General features: G+C 56.8%; 1 protein-coding gene across 1 annotated transcript; it reads left to right on the top strand.

Moving 5' to 3' along the window:
• The first annotated feature begins 1,925 nt into the window (after positions 1-1,925).
• Positions 1,926-15,672, top strand: INKA2 (inka box actin regulator 2). The gene is made up of 2 exons (XM_039254940.1): positions 1,926-2,105; positions 12,350-15,672. The coding sequence occupies exons 1-2, from the start codon at positions 2,070-2,072 to the stop codon at positions 13,172-13,174; spliced, it is 861 nt and encodes a 286-aa protein (XP_039110871.1). The 5' UTR covers positions 1,926-2,069; the 3' UTR covers positions 13,175-15,672.
• The last annotated feature ends 775 nt before the right edge of the window (positions 15,673-16,447 follow it).

Below are 16,447 nucleotides of genomic sequence, written 5' to 3'. Positions count from 1 at the left end.
AACGGAGTTCTCACCCGCCTACGCCTCTTTCTTTTCTTGATCCATCGGCTACCGCTGCCTCAGCTTCGTCCACAGGGGCACTAGGGTCTAGGCCAGAAGACATGGGCAAGATCCCCTGTAACTGAGGAGCTGGGGTAAAGTGGAGGCATCCGAAGAGACTCTGCAGTCTTCATTTCTAATGATGTTCGTTTTTATCCTCCCTTCCTCTCTCTCGCCTTTCAATAGTAAGCAGGAGTGGCACCCTTTCCTGACCGGATCGGAATGAATGAACGCAGCACTTGAGTTCTCTCCGCAACTTCTCGCGCGTCTGCATGGTTGTGTCTCAGGGACCCCAAATTCTACCTGGGGTAAACTTTCTCCCGTTAATTACCTTGAAATAGCACGTCGCTAATTACCATAATTACTCTCGGGCCCTGCAACACTGCCCCCGCCCCCCAGGGTCCGGGCGGGTGACGTGGCGCCTGGGCTCAGGGAGGGACCAGCAATCCAGTAGGGCACGCGGAGGCTGGTCCAGAGCTCCGCTGGAAGGAGCGCCCAGGCTGGCCTGCTGCCGCTCTCAAGTCCACCTGCCGCAACTCCCGTGTCCACTGAATAGAACCTGAGCAGCTTGTTGTCGCCTTCCCTCCTCCCCTCCCCGGTCCCTTGAGGAAGAGTTAGGATAACTGACGCTGGTGCGGAAGTGAAAGGCCTCTTCCTCCACTCCCTGCTCACCCTACTGAAAGCAGCCCAGGGCGCCTGGGTGGCTCAGTCGGTTAAGCCACGAACTTTGGCTCAGGACATGGTTTTACGGTTTGTGAGTTCAGCCCCGCGTTGGGCTCTGTGCTAATAGCTCAGAGCCTGGAGCCTCCTTCAGATTCTGTGTCTCCCCCCTCTCTGCCCCTCTCATGCTCATGCTGTGTCTCTCAATAAGAAAAACGTTAAGGGGCACCTGGGTGGCTCAGTCGGTTAAGCGTCCGACTTCGGCTCAGGTCATGATCTCACATTCGTGGGTTCGAGCCCCGCATGGGGTTCTGTGCTGGCAGCTCAGAGCCTGGAACCTGTTTCAGTTCTGTGTCTCCCTCTCTCTCTCTCTTTCCCTCCGCCGCTGTGTTCTCTCTCTGTCTCAAAAATGAACTTAAAAAATTTTTTTAAATAAAGAAAAACGTTAAAAATAAAAAAGAGAGAAAGCAGTCCCCATCCCATTACCCTGTTTCATGTCTTCGCAAAGAATCACCACTTGAGATTATTGTGCTTCTTTATTTTAACCTGTCTCATCCCTCTCCTCCTACCCCACGCACGTACTTGAGAGCAGGCACATTGCCTGTCTTAATTCAGTATCATACCCCAGACTCACACCTGGCGAGGAGTCAGCATAGCCTCTAACAACTTTGTGTTAAACAAGTGTATGGACCTGGCAGCGGCTCCTCAGCTCCACAGTGAAGATTGGGCTGGGAGGAGCCTACACTTGGAGGTGAGATAGACCCGCACTTCCAGACTTCCAGCACACGTCCAGAGTTCAGAAGAGCTACTGATTGGCTGCTTGGATGGAGGATGTTCCTTTTCTGATCGGAGTTTGGGAAACAGGGTTGAACCTAAGGCACTCGGCCTCTTACTGGGATCGCTTCCCGGTGCCGGCTCATAAGACGGTGCTGTCTATCACCAAACGGAGGTCACGTGCTTTGTTGGGGCACATCGGTACAGTCTGGCGTCACATACCCACAGCCGCGTGGGCCAGGACTAGGTGTCCCGCGGCCAGCCCCCAAACCACTGCTGGCCCGGCGCTGTGCAACCACCCGGCTGCAGGGTCCGCTCGCCGCAGCCCAGCCCGCGCCCCCTGTGCGCCCTTCTCATTGGCTGAAGGCATCCCCCCCGAGTTCTCATAGGCTGTCCCACTTTTCCTCCGCCCCCCTCACGGACCGCGCGCGGCGCCAGCCAGGGAAGCCGCTCTTAAGTCCGGGCCTTGGAGCAGAGGCTCGGCTCGGCGCTGCGAGAGGCGCGGAGCGCGGGGGCCAGGAGCCGCTGTTCCCACCCGGGGACGCTCTTGTGGAGCCGAGCCCGGCAAATGGGCGCAGGAGGAAGAGAGCAGGGAAATGGACTGCTATTTGCGCCGCCTCAAACAGGAGCTGGTAAGAGCGCAGCAGGCGCCGGGGGCCGGGAGGACAGTTCCGCCCCGACGGCACCTGGCCCCCGCCCGGGCCCGGGGGCCGGGAGTGCTCGGGCGGAGGAAAGCCGGTTAGGAGGGCACGGGCTGGCGGAGGGCCGAGCCTGTCCCGAGGGAAAGGGCCGCGAGGAAACTTGGAGCGAAGATTTGTGAGAGTGAGGCAGACGCGAGCAAGCGGCGGAGACCGAGCGGCCCCAAACCCGGACCGAGATGCGCCCGGGGAAGTCGCGGGAGAAACGGGGGCACACTCCTAGGCGGACAGTCGCGCGGGAGCTCGGGGCGCCGCGGAGCGCGCGGGGCGGGCGGGGCGCCGGGAGCTGGGCCGGGCGCGCGGGCCGGAGGGCAGCCGGGGGACCGCTGGCTCGCGGGGAGCTGGCACCACCCGGGTCCCCCAGCCCCGCCGGGCTTGGCAGAGCCGGCGCGGCTGCGGGGGCAGGCTGGGCCGGCTGTCTGCCCGGGCTTGTCTGCCAGCAGGGAGGGGGCTGGCAGCTGGAAGGGCGGGGGAGGGCTCCGCGCCGGAGGAGGGGCGCCGCCTGGCAGAGAGCGAGCGGAGCTGCGGGGGCCCGGCCAGATGTCGGGGCTGGGCGTGGGGAGTGCGGAGGGCGCGTGCGGAGTCCAGGGGTGCAGAGGTCGGGAGACGGATCTCAGTCTGGGACCCGGCCATCACCCAAGTCGGGGGCGGGGTGATTTTCACCGATTTCATATACCACTCCCACACCCCCACACACCTGCCACCTTTCCTGTTCCTGCAACCACCCGAATTCACACAGATATGCATACACCCCCCCCCCACCCGACCCCGGTCCCCAGGCCCGCCTCTCTGTCAACCCAGCTCCTTCCTGTCTTTGCCCCTGCCTCTTTTTGTCCCTTTTAGTTTCTCTTGGAGTTGACCTCTCCACTCCTCACTTTTCTCTCCTCCTCTTTCTTCCTTCCCACTTTCCAAAGCCAGGGACGCCCAGGCTCTCAGCAGCAATCCTAGGCCCATGGCTCCCCAGATTCCGTGACAGCCTCTCCCACTAAGACCCACAAATTCTGGACTCCCTCCCAGCCGCCCCCTCCCCCGGAAACTTGGCGGCTGTATCTGGGGCCCATTTTGGGGGGAGGGCAGCTTGCAGAGCAGGTGTTCTCAGGGACGCTTCCTGGTCAAAGCTCCCAGGCACTCTTCCTGTCTGTCCCACTCCAGGGTCTGCCTTCTCAGGTCAGTGGTCACTTCTCTGAGACTTCCTCCTCTAGCCCTTCTTGTGGTGACACTCAGATGGGAGAGTGACCTAGAGAAATGCCACTTCCGTGAGGGACAGAGGAGTCTCCACCGTGTTCCTTCCCACTCTCCTTTTCACATGCTTCCCATGTCAGTTTGGGATGGTCAGCCCCAGCCCACACTACACAATTCCGACTCTTCCCATTCATTTGTCCAATGCCAGAAAGAAAGGTCAAGGTCATCACAGATAATGTCTGAAGTCCAAGGCCCATGCTGAAGAAAGAACTGAACAGAGTCCTCTTTTTACGCTTGGATTCTGAGACCACACCACCCACCTCAGGATATGCCTTAATAGAGGGTTTGTGGGTGTTCCTGGCATAGGCTTGAATTTTAAAATCCTACTGATTTGCATTTTTTATAGCACCCTAGGTGGGAGGGGGGTGAGGGGAGGAAGACAGTCTATGGATGCCAGGAGAATAAAAAAGGCAAATGGGAATCTGCACTGAACTGAGCTCCAGGTCTTGATTTGCACCCTCTCCTGCCAAGGACTTGAGCCCCCGGTCCCCGGGAGGAGGAAGGGGAGAGGCTGAAGTCACTGAGCTCCCCATTAGCTTTCATTTGGCCCTTTGTCTGAGCAGCTTCAGCCTTTGACTCCCTTGGAGAGGAAGCCAAATGCCTGGCCTGGGGCCCAGAATGACACTCAGATGGGAGAGTTCTGCACCCTCCCCAAGCCCCTTGGTGCCCCGCCTCCTCCCCAGTGCCAGTCTGCCCAGAAATGAGACTGAGCAGAGTGACAGGCAGAGGTATTAGAGCCTCCCTCACTCCCTGACACCTCAGCCCGGCCCTTAGGTAGCTGAACCGCATCTCCATGCCTCAGTTTTCCCAATGGGAGTAAAGGAGAAAGTAGAGCTAAGTTAGCCTATCTTGGCCCTTTGACTCCTCTAAGGACTATGGGGGAATTCAGTGCACCTTGGTTGTGGCTGGGATAGGAAGGTGCTTGCTTGTTGAAACCCCAGGTCTGCAACGGGGTGGGAAAGGCATACAGTTTTATGTCATGAGCCAGTGAGGGTGAGGACAGGCGGTAGGGCTTGGGTGTTTGTCGTAGGCAGAATCTTCCCTACCGCAGAGGAGGACTGTGCATTGCCTGGCTTTGTCCTTAGGGTTAGTAAATGTCCAGGAAGGGCACTCGTAATACTAGGCGAGTTCGACATCCATTTATGCCACTAAATCCCTTCAAGAAGCCTGCGTCCTATAGATGCTGGGTTAACCTGCTAGAAAAGGAAACATTAACAGGTTGTAAACTAATTTTTGTTAAGGGTGTTCTGTGGCCCTGTTGTTGGCCCAGAAAATCCAGGTGAGACGAGTGTGTTCCTGAAAACCAAAATAACAGAATTTCTTCATTTCGCAGAGCATAAAATTCGCACTGTAACAAGTGAGCCCTGGGGGGGGGGGGGTTCTAAGGGTTTGGGGATCCTGGCTCAATCAGCTTGATGTCTAGAGAGCTGGCCCTTTCCCCCTGCCTCAAAGAGGACAGGGATCAGCTTTCGGGGATGAAATGTGGCAGGAGAGTAGTAGCAGCAGCTGACACCCTTCTTCGTTAGGATGAGGGGGTCAGGGCCGCAGCAAGCCAGCAGGGAACATATCACTCTCCCCGCCAGCCACCGCAGAGGGGCCCTGCATGAACACAAGGCCTTGGGACCAGCTGTTTCGACACACTCTCCCCTTGAGGGCTTCCAGCACATGGGGCAGACACAGGAACACAGAAGCAGATATAAGATGCTCACGGGGTGTGCCTCATGAGTCAGTATCGGTGTAGAGCAAACAGAGTGTGTAAAGGCTGAGTGTAGGGGCTCATGGAGTCCAGCCAGGCCAGGAAGGCTTCCTGGAGGAGGAGGGGGTTGATGGAGGCCACCTCCTGGAATATCTTTCCTCGCTTAGGCATGACGAAGCAGCAAAGGGACTTCTTTTGGGCTGGAGAAGGTCCTTCTAGAACAACTTGGTATTCCTAGAAGGCAGTTATCTAGCCACTGGTGGCCACAAGTTCAGGAGGGTTCTGACATGTGGAGGAGGAGCAGGGCCTAAGCAAAAGAAAAGGAGAAAAGAAGGTGATAGAAGAGATACAGGAGGAACAGCCTTCAGCTCTTGGGTCCAAAGAGCAAATTTCCTGAGGCAGAAACAAACTTTGGCAAAGGATCTCATGTTGTGGCCTCCTTTGATGTTCAGAGCTGTGTTGAGGGACAGGGTCGGGTCCATGAGGGAGCGTGGAGCATAGGATTTGGGGGCAAGTCAACTTGAACTCACATCCTGGCTCTGTATGACCCAGGCAGATTACTTAACCCCTCTGTGCCTTGGTTTCTCATCTGTAAAATGGGAGTTTTAAAATACCTACTTGATACAGCTGCTGTGAAGATTAAATGGTTGACGTCTGTCTTTAGCACAGAACACAATGCCCATTGTGTTGTAGGCGCTCGTCAAACTCTTGACGGATTGATCGGGTTGGTGTGCATGAGTCATTCATTCACAGAACACATTAATGGAACTCACCCTATGTTTAAAGCACTTGACCAGACACTAGTAATGTAGTTACAAATATAAACAGATACAGATCCCGCTTTCAGGGAACTCACAGTTCAATAGGGGAGATAATAATATTTATTGATGTTAACATTCGTTGATCTGCTAGACATATAAGGTATTATGTCATTTAACTGCCAAAGCAACTCAGAGAAGTTGTACTCCCATTATTCCCATTTTATAAATGAGACGTGGGGAGGTCAAATGACTTGGCCAAGGTCATCGAGCTGGTATGTGGCAGAGTAGCCAGCCTGACTGCAAAGCTCACCCTCATAACCAGCGTACGCATGCATATGTCCAGCACAGAGACAGAGGGCGTGTGCTAAGAGAGAGGCACAAGTTCAGTGCTCTGAGAAGGGACACATTACCTCCAGCCAGGGGATCAGGAAAAGCTTTGTGGAAGAAGTAGCATTTGAGCCTGACCTTGAGGGATAAGCAGGGATGTGAACGGGAGAAAAACAGCATTCCAGGCAGATAGTGAAACAACAGGAGCGAAAGACACAGACGTGGAAGTAGCGGGGATGTCTGAACGCTGTCGGGTGGGGATGTTCAAAGACTACTTCAGTCTGGTAGAACATAGAGTATGGATGGAGGAATAGTGAGCAATTGAGAGCAGCCTATGGGGCACCTTGAATGCCATGCCTAAGAGTCTGCCCTTCCCTATATGCATTGCAAGAAGCATGCTGAACGAACCCCTGGGATCCAGGAGGCGGGTGGTCTGGGGGGGAGGGGAGGTGGGAGGAAGTGGAGACAGGGGATGAGTTAGGTGGTTATCACAAGAGCCCATGAAGGAGAGTATCAAGGCCTGAACCAGAAAGGAGGAGAGGAAGGTTACTTCCGGAGGCCCCTTGGATGCCCAAGGAATAGGGAGTTCCTGCGATGGAGAGGAGCTAAGGCTGGTAGAGGGAGAAGGGCTTGGGGAGGCTGAGAGGCAAGCTCTGTGCAGGGCAAGATTGGGCCCCTCTCTCCATGTGTCTGCCTCCTGCCCAAGCACACGGGTCCCGGCAGAAGGTCCAGTGGAGAGCGGGCTCACCCATTCCACACGTCCTTCTTTCTTTACCCTCCTCCCTCCTCCAGCTCTTTGGCAGAGTTTCTGTTTTACCTTCCTGTTGCGCGCTCCAGCCAAGAGCAAGGGACTGTGAAGGTCCCCATTCACTGGACTGCAGAATGGGCCACTTGGCAAAAGCAGGGCCTTTTCCCGTTTCCGGCCCTGAACCTCCTTGCAGCTTCCAGAGTGGCTGAAAGGAACTGTGTGGGGATCTTGTGAGTAATGGGGTGGGGGGAGTGAGGCAGGGCCCACTGCCAGGTCCACAGGCAAAGCTAGAGCCCGCGTCAAAGGGTTCTGGCTGGGCGGGGAGAGGGCGTGAGATGGACGGATGGAGGGCACAGCTGTAGGATCAGTCAGGGGCTGGGGAGAGGGCTTGGGAAGGTTGCCGAGGATGCTGGTGTCACTCTCCCATCCCCACGCCTCCCCTTGCACAGAGGCCCAGTGAGTGCCAAGGGGGACAGTGCTGTCATGGGCAGCTGACCCCGAACCATCCCTACCCCCTCGAGGGCTTGGTGCTGCAGGTCCAGGATGGAGGGGTCTCAATCCTGGCAGCATCTTCCCCTTCAGCTCCTGACAGTTCTTCCTTCTTTAGATGATTCAATGAAGAGTTGCTGTCAGTGGAAAGGAACTGAATTAGGTTTTGGAGTCCCTCCAAGACTTCATGCTCTTCCTCCCCGTGTGATGATAATTGCACATTGCATGTCAGATGGACTATCCCGGTTTCTTCTCGCAACAACCCCACGAGGCTGAGAAGTCAGATCGTGAGGACACAGAAAGCCCGCTGGGCTGGAGCAGGAGGGCCGGGCTTGGGGTCCCAGTCTTCCCAGGAATACTTCCCAGTTTTGGAAGCCCGGTCAATACATCCACATTTCCACCAGGGACGCTCGGGATGACATTAAGATCTGACTCAAGAAAACCTTTCCGTTTTAGATGGTTACCATCTGTTTATAGCAAGTGCTATGCATTTCTTGTAAGTTCCCACGGAAATACATTTATTTACATTAACAGATTGACATAAAGCATTAAATAGGAGACTAGGTAGGTGGTAAATAGATATGATGGAAACCATGCAGGAAGTCCAGGGAAGAATGTCAAGGAAGAAGGCGAGCATCTTGGGTCCCATTTTCTGGTCCGTAAAGTGGGGCCACCAACCTGCCAGAGTCACTGTGGGGTCCGACAAAGCAGAGGGAAGGACACACACTGCATACACACCTGGGGTTAGCATTTCACAGCCACAGCCCTCTGCCCAAGGGCATGCGGCCCAGTTAGGCAGCTAGAACTCCCCCAGGGCTCCTCACAAACGCTAAGAGGGTGCCCAGTGGCCATCCAGGATTGAACTGCAGGAGAGACTGAAGTTTGACATGAAGACCATATTTAGAATGAAACATTTTGAGGCCCAGGAGGTGCTGGGGGGTTAGGCGGGGGGGGGGGGGGGGGGGGGGGGGGTGGTGGTGGAGGTTGTGCTTGCAAAGAGGCTTGTGAGGAGGAAAGGACTTTTGTGGTCCTTTCTCCTTTCTCAGCAAAGAGCCCCACACCCGTCTGTGGGACGAGCTCTCAGGGGCAGTATGTTCAATGGTGCAGCAGGCCAGCTCTAGCTCGTGCGCGTGTCAGCAAGTATGATTAGGGGTGGGCACAGGGGGGTGGCTGCTAGATCCACCGCCACTCGGACCAATCGAACCAATTAGATCCTCTTAGGACATGTCCAGCTGACTCCTGAGGGCCAGCTGGGTATGACTGGGTCCCTGTCCTGAGGGAGGACTGGAGGCCCTGGCACTGGGAGGCCAGAGAGGAACTCAGCCCCCTACAGCCTAGAGATGGGGATTTGGTGATGACCATTTCTACTTGGGGTTTTCTCTGCTCTGGCCCCCTCCCCTGCTCCCTCTTGGGTTCCTGAGGCAGGAGAAACCCTGGGATCTGAGAAGGTCCCACGCTCAGAAGACAGCAGCTTGCCCTCTGGCTCTTTCTCCCTGGGTGACATCATTCCCCCTGGGGCCGGGAAAGGCAGCTCCTCTCAGTCAAGACCCAGCTGATGCTCCTGCCTCCCCGCTTCCCCTGGCCATCCCCGCCTCCCTCACTTCCTCTTTCTCTAGCCCTCCCTCTCACAGCTGCCTTCTGCCCCCAGTGTCTGCACCGTGACTGGTGGGCAAGAGGATGCAGGGCTTCCCTTTCCTTCCCTGCTCTTCCTCTGGCGGGGGTGGGGTGGTGGTGGCTGGGACAGAAGGGACAAGACAAGAGCTGTTGTTTCTCCTTGATCGCACCAGTAGATGAATGGAGTCCTGTCATTAAGGTCCACTGAGGAAGCCATGTCCTGGACATTCTTAGGAAGTCTTAGATAACCGCCCAAACCCGCCTCCAAGCCATGTATAAACACACATTACGTCACTTAATCAGTCCAGAGCTACATGAGGCAGAAACTCGTATTCCCATTTTGAAGAACAGAGAAGTTGAAAAATGATTTAAATCACCGTCCAGGCCACACAGTTACTACTATGGGTCAGAACTGGGATTTGAACCCTGTTCCCTTCGTCTCTAGAACCCAAGACCTTAACTGATACAGAAGATCATTTTCCATGGGGGTCTAATTTCACGTCCTGTTGACTTGACTGGGACCTCTGTGTTATGAGCAGCCCCAAATTCATACATACCCACACATTCATTCCCACTGGAAAATGGTACAAAATGTCAGCATTATGTCTTCAGGATTTTTCCATACTGGAAGAGATTGAATGGGGTCATTTCATTCCTCTCACTGCCTCCGACCTGGACTGTGTTCAGCCTTCTGGAAGGAAGCCTGCGAGTTTAGACTTCTTGCCTGTTGGTGAAATGAAGCCTTGAGCAGGGCCCCTGACTCTTTCTCTCTGCAGAGCACATTACTGCCTGAGGGCAGCAGGTCTGGAGAGAGGGCTTGGGGTATCCAGTGGTACTCAATAGATGTTTTATGGGTGTGTCGCAGGGGCACGGTGCTTGCTGGGTTCTGGGGAGACGTAACAATGTGTAGATCTCAGGCCCTGCCCTCAATGGTAGATGCTTAGTGAACGTTTCATGAGAAACTGAGCATCGAAACGTGGGGTGGGGGGGGTGTGTCTGAGCCGTGTACAGAAGTAGCACTGTAGACAAGACCACTTGGTGGGGGGTGGTCACTGATGGCATTCTGACAACAGCATGGGGTGTGCATATGGGAACAGTGACATGCTTGCAAGTGGCAAGTGACATAATCACAGGAGTGTGTTGGGAAGATGGAGCTGGTGGCCGGAAGGCCTTCAAGGAGGTTTCTGCATTCCAGGGGATGGAAAAGCAGATGTGAGACCTCTGGGAACAGGAACAGAGGAACAGGGTAGGGGAGAAAAAAAGCCAAACGGGACTCTGAGGTCCAGGTTGGGTGCCGTGGAAAGGGGCAGAAAAAGGGAAGTCAGAGACCAGCTTGCAGGAAGGGACCCTGAGGAGGCTGGTGCAAGGCTTAGGGCCTCCTCTGATTCTGCCCTGGGTCATCCCAGCCACAGCTGAAACGCCTCCAGAAGGAAGGGCTCAGGAGGCTGGAAGCCGAAGAGGTCAGGGCAAGGGGCCATCAGCAGCGCAGCCACCTCACAGGCTGTGTCTCTTGCAGCCACAGCTGCCACTCCAATGGAGCCCGCTTCCCTGGTCCCCCCACCCCCGCTCTGCAAAGGCCTCCTTGCCTTCAGGGACAGTCAGTCCTCTGGGTGGTGAGTGCTGCTGGCCCAGGAGAGCCCTGCCTGGAGCCCTGCCCCTGCCAGGGTCGGGGGTGCCAGGGGAAGATTTGACCACAAAGCCTCAGAGGGTCAGCTGCCAGCGCAGCGCCTCTTTGCCCCCCCCCCCCCCCCCCCCCCCCCCCCCCCCCCCCCCCCCCCCCCCCCCCCCCCCCCCCCCCCCCCCCCCCCTGCCAGGGTCGCTCTTCCGATCTGAAGATTTGACCACAAAGCCTCAGAGGGTCAGCTGCCAGCGCAGCGCCTCTTTGCCCGCCCACCCCACCCCTCCACCCCTCCACCCGCCCTCCCCACCCCTCCACCCCTCCACCCCGTGGGCTTAGCTCTGTGCATCAGGAGCAGGCTGGGCGGTAAGATGATCCCTGCGGGTCTCTGGGGGGCTTAAGAAACAGATGGTCCCCTCACGCGAGGTTTTGCTGTTGTAACACGAGCAGATCCGAGGGAGCTGGCGGGGCCAGGGCCGCTTTGGCTGTGAATGTTATCAGGCCACGCATCCCCTGCCCGGCCCCCAGACTCGGCCCTCACCCAAGCCAGCCTCTCAGCCCCTTCCAGCTGGCACCTGGGACACGCGCCTTCGGCACCCACAAGGGGGCTGGGGGGGGAGGCTGGCCCCCAGGGTCCCCACTCTTGGCCAGAGCGGTGGAGCCAGTTGGGCTGAGAAGGCAGGAAGAGCACCGGAGCCAAGTGTAAGCGCCGCTGAGAGAGGACAGGTGTTTGGAAGGCAGAGAAGGGCTGGGAAGAACTTCTGCAGATAGCAGCTCCCAGGCCTCCATGTCTCATCTCCGCCAGATGTGCACAGCAGTGAAAGGAAGCCCCAGGCCTAGCCTTTTCCTTCGGGAATCTGAGCTCCCTGTCTTGCCCTCATGTCCTCCACGCTCCTCCACTGCCCTGGGGAGGGCCGAGTAGCCTTAAAGCCCAGCTCCCCTGTCCAGCCACCTCGAGGCAGGCAGTGCTTGGTATTTAGCCTTTGGAGCGAGGTGTGCTGTGTTTGAGACCCAGCAATATGGGCCAGGTAACCTTAGGCAAGTTACTTCACCCCCACCATGGTTAACTCACTAAAATGAGAGCAATACTAGCAACCTCATAGGATTCTTTAACCTCATATAAAGATCATAAGAGGTGATGTGCCTAGAGCGCATAGCAAACATGCACCAACTGTTCTTATCATGGCCATCGTCACCGTCATCGTCTGTCTCAGGGAGGCTCGAGAAGAAGAGGGCGCAGCACCTTGTAAAAACGCGAAGACGACTACCACCATTTCGTGCACCCTCTTGTATCTAGATCATCTTGAGCAAGTTACTCACGCGCCTCCGTCCCGTCATCTAGTACCAGTCACCACCTCATAGACGAGTGGGCGAGATTAACCGTGGGCTAATTTACATGTGTGTCTATATTTGCACATATGTCGCTGAGGACAGCACCTGCCTTAGCACCGTTAACTGTCGTTAGTATTATCTCCTTCATGTGGCCGTGTCAGTGTCAAGATTCCTCCCCTCCCAGCTCTGATCTGCACTGCACTGGGCCCTGCGGAGGCAGGTCATTGGCAGGCTGGAGTGCCCCCGGAGGTGTAAGGGCGGGGAGGGGCGTCTAGGTTCAGGGCCAGTGAGGGGCAGCACTTGGCCAGCCCCCATGGCCCACTGGCCTATGAGTTTCTCTCTCCCTTGCAGATGTCCATGAAGGAAGTGGGTGATGGCTTGCAGGATCAGATGAACTGCATGATGGGCGCGCTGCAAGAACTGAAGCTTCTTCAGGTGCAGGCAGCACTGGAACAGCTGGAGATCTCCGGGGGCAGTCCTGCCCCAGGCTGTCCCGAAAGCCCCCAGGCGCAGCACAGGCCCCTGCCATGGGAGGGTGGCCCGGATCCCGCCAGGGCGGCGGCCTGCTCCTCCTCCACCCAACCTTCTCTTGGCACGAAGCTTCCGTCCCGCAGGAGTGTCTGTGGGAGGGATCTGGCCCCCCTGCCCAGAGCGCAGCTACCAGAGCGCCAAAGCTGTGCCCAGCAGGGGCCAGCACCAGAACCGGAAGACTGGACCTCCACACTGATGTCCCGGGGCCGGAATCGACAGCCGCTGGTCCTGGGTGACAACGTGTTCGCGGACCTGGTGGGCAACTGGCTGGATCTGCCGGAACTAGAGAAGGGCGGGGAGAAGGGGGAGGCAGGGGAGCCCAAAGGGGAGAAGGGCCAGTCCCGGGAGCTGGGCCGCAGGTTTGCCCTCACAGCAAACATCTTTAGGAAGTTCTTGCGCAGCGTGCGGCCCGACCGAGACAGGCTGCTGAAGGAGAAACCAGGCTGGGTGACACCCACAGTCTCGGAGCCCAGAGCCAACCGCTCACACAAGGCCAAGAAGCGGAGCCATTCCAAGGGCTCCGGGCACTTCCCCTTCCCAAGCACTGCAGAGCCCAGAAGGGGAGAGAGTCCTTCCACAAGCTGCCCCAAGGCCCTGGAACTCTCACCCTCTGGCTTTGATATTAACACAGCTGTCTGGGTCTGAATCCTAGAGACAGAAAGTTGACTGGACCCAAAAGGATGGGGGCGGGTGCTATGGCTTTCAGAAGCCTAACTCTGAGTTCCTTTTTCCCAGGATGGAGGGAGAAGAAGCCAGAATGTCTGGAGTAGGACAGACAGGAGTGTGGTTGGTAGAGACTGGTGGGGGCGGGCTGGTGGGGAGGTGAGGCTTCCCTGACCAAAAGGAAGCGCTTGAGAGAGTGGTGCTCCCCTAGGGGCTACAGGTGACAAGGGGCATGGGGGAGGAGACCAGGAAATTCTGACATTCCTTTACTGCCCCCAAAGACCTCAGCTGAACATTCTGTATGGATTGGGGCCCTGGGGCCTCAGGTTGCCCTAGAGAGGCCCCCAGTAAAGAGCTTGACTCTTGTGCCCCGCCTTATAACCCCTGGCTTTGCTGGCAAAGCACTGCTCCAGGCACAGGCATGAACCCCCGCCCCTCCTGGGACTGGGATCCGTAGAGAGGACACCCCCCCACCCCCACTCTCCCTGTTGGCCCTCAAGATTTCAGCCCATACCTGGATCCTGGGACATGGGCCGAATAAGGAGTGTGAGTATAAGGAGTACTTGAGAGCAAAGTATGTCTTTTCAGAAGCACAGGAAAGATACCTGTATAGCACTTTAAAGTTTGAAAGCCTTTTCACATCCCATATCCGTTATCTACTTTTGAGTAAGCACGTAAGGCGGTTTATCCCCACTGTCTGGGCGCAGGGCTGGCAGAAGGGCGGCCGCTGGGCCCTGGCCCACGAGCTCCTAACCCAGCACCCCGCCTCCAGCCCTGAAGTCCCCGCCCCCCAGGACGCAGGCACACGGGCGTTCACCATCGAGGCCAAGGTGGGCGCGTTAGAAATAAGCACTGATTTTTAGATTCCCAACTCCACCCCACGATCCGGCGGCGGGGAAGGCACCGGCTGGGGAAGGGCGGCAGTTCCGCTCCCTTCCAGAGGCGCCTAGAGCTTTCCTGGGGCGGCGCACGTGGCCTCCGGCGCCCCCTGGGGAGCTGCCGGCCCGCCCACGCCCGCAGGGAACCTCCGCTGCTTGGGAAAAGACAATGTGGGCCCCTGTTTGGGCCGGCCCGCCCTGGAGGCACTCCTCCTCGCCTCCCCTCCCCCCTCCCGACTGAGCTCCTCTCCGCCTGATTGGGGGGGGGGGATGGGGGCGGGTGGTGACAGCTGCAATTAGAAGCAAGCCGCCTTCCCGCCCTCGGCGCATTAACAAATTGGAGAAGAAAAATAACAAGAAAGGTTCTTTCTGCATCCTGGACCCTTGGAGACCGAGGTGGAAGAGGAGACTTAGCATGGCAGCAGCACAGCGGGAGTTGGGGGGCGGGTAGGATCGCTCTCAGACCCCCACGTAGTCAAATGGTAGACGTTTTTGTCGGAGGAAGCTACAAGGGGCAAGGTGCTAATTTTATTTATTTTCTTGAGCGCTCGCTATCTGCCAGGCAGTGCGCACAACTTGCCTTTCGAACTTCAGAAGGACCCTAGAAATTACTGTCTTCTCAGTAAATTAGTGGAAACTCTTAGGGAGGCATCCAGGCTGCCCAGATTAGGCTTCTGGCTAATGGAAGAACCGGGGTTTGAAACAGGATTGTCCGGCTGCAAAACGGCCTTTCTTACTCTCCTGAGGTTGGCCAGTTGAGGCAGCCCTTTCTGGAGGAGCGAGCTCTGCCCATCCTTTCTGCCTCCCGGCAAACTTTGATATTTCAGTCCTGCGGGAAGGCCTATTGGCTGTGGCTGCCTTGGTGGAGGTGGTGCTGTGCGTGTGTGTGTGTGTGTGTGTGTGTGTGTGTGTGTGTGTGTGCGCGCGCGCGCGCGCGCCTGCGCACATGCGCGCATGTGAGGTTTCCTCCCACTGGGTGCTGGTGAAGTCACCAGCTCCCAGTCCGGAATGATTCCATAGGAAACCCAGTCCCCTCCTGGCCATTCATCTGCGACTCATCTGTTTTGTGGACCCGTCATAACAATCCAGACCCAAGCAAACAAAATTTTATGAACATCTAAAGGCCCAGCATCGGGACAGGAACTATAACCAGCAAGGAAGAGGACCGGGTCCCTGGCTCACGGTGTTCAGCAAGAAGAAACAACTCTTCACCCATCGGTTAGCCAGAAGGGATCCCAGGGAATGAACTCATTTGAACTCGGCCAGAACAAAACAATTAGGAGTGACATTTGCTGCCAACACAATTGCCAGGCCCGGGGCACTGCCATCTTTGCATTCATGCTCCCTTCTCGCCTCGCTCTGGAAGTGGCTGTTGCTACTCTTACTCTGCATGGAGGGGCTCAGGGAAGTCCAGCAATGTGCCCCAGGGCACCGCCACGGAGCTGGGATTGAATCGGTCCGGACAGACTTCCGGCTTTGTGCTGGTCACGCTACCCCAGGGAGCGTCCGTATCTGCTCCGAAGCCAAATCAAGAGGAACAACAACGAAACCTGTCCTCCCCATACCATCCACGCATGGATAATAAATGGAATGCTTATTGTCCGGTGGGGGAATTTTGCTCTGGTCTTGACGAGGCCTGGTGTAATGCCCTTATCCCTGGGCATGCTTTGCTAATGAAAGACTGCGGCCAATTCATTTACAACCCCCCACTGCTAATTTTTTCTTTTCCCTCCTTTTCTGGGCTTTCGTTGTGATAGGATGGAGACTATATTTCAATGAAGCTGAGGGGACAGGTGAATGGGAATGTCTGGGGCCTAAGCGATGGAGGAAAGTGTAGGGGTGGGGAGCAGCGGGAAGAGGAGGAGGAGGTAGTGGAAGTAAGCAGAGGGAAACTGACAGCTTAATTCTGCCCCTGGGGCTCATTTTATGGTTAATTAGGACATGCAAATAAGCTGGAAGCTCATTTAATGCCCTCCCTGGCATGGGGCCCCACCTCACACCTGGCCCACTTCCCTGGCAGGTACGGGGGGGGGGGGGGGCGGCCCTGATTGACCCAGGCATCTGCTCGGGGCCCCACCTGCTTCTCTGTGGTCAGTGTGTCTCCAGATGTTCCCTGACCATAAACAGGAGCTAGAAGATTCCTTACTGGGCCTGCCTGGTCGCCCTCCTTCCTTTTCTCTTTCCAACCCTTCAGATCCGGGACCCCTCTCTCCCAGAGGGCAGAGGGCCACACCCCAAGAACTTCCCCTGCACCCAGGTTGAGATCTGAACCCACACTTGCCCAGAAGAATAGAGACCTGGTTTGGCTCTGTCCCCACTACATCCCCCTTGCTCCCCGTGGGGGTGGGGACATCCTTGTCTTTCCCAAGTCACAGCA

The sequence above is a fragment of the Hyaena hyaena genome, unplaced genomic scaffold (assembly GCF_003009895.1).
Source record: "Hyaena hyaena isolate Hyena2069 unplaced genomic scaffold, ASM300989v1 scaffold_505, whole genome shotgun sequence".
In the NCBI taxonomy this organism is placed as follows: Eukaryota; Metazoa; Chordata; class Mammalia; order Carnivora; family Hyaenidae; genus Hyaena; species Hyaena hyaena.
The sequence above is the reverse complement of the archived record's forward strand: the minus strand, read 5'-3'. Positions and strand labels throughout refer to the sequence as shown.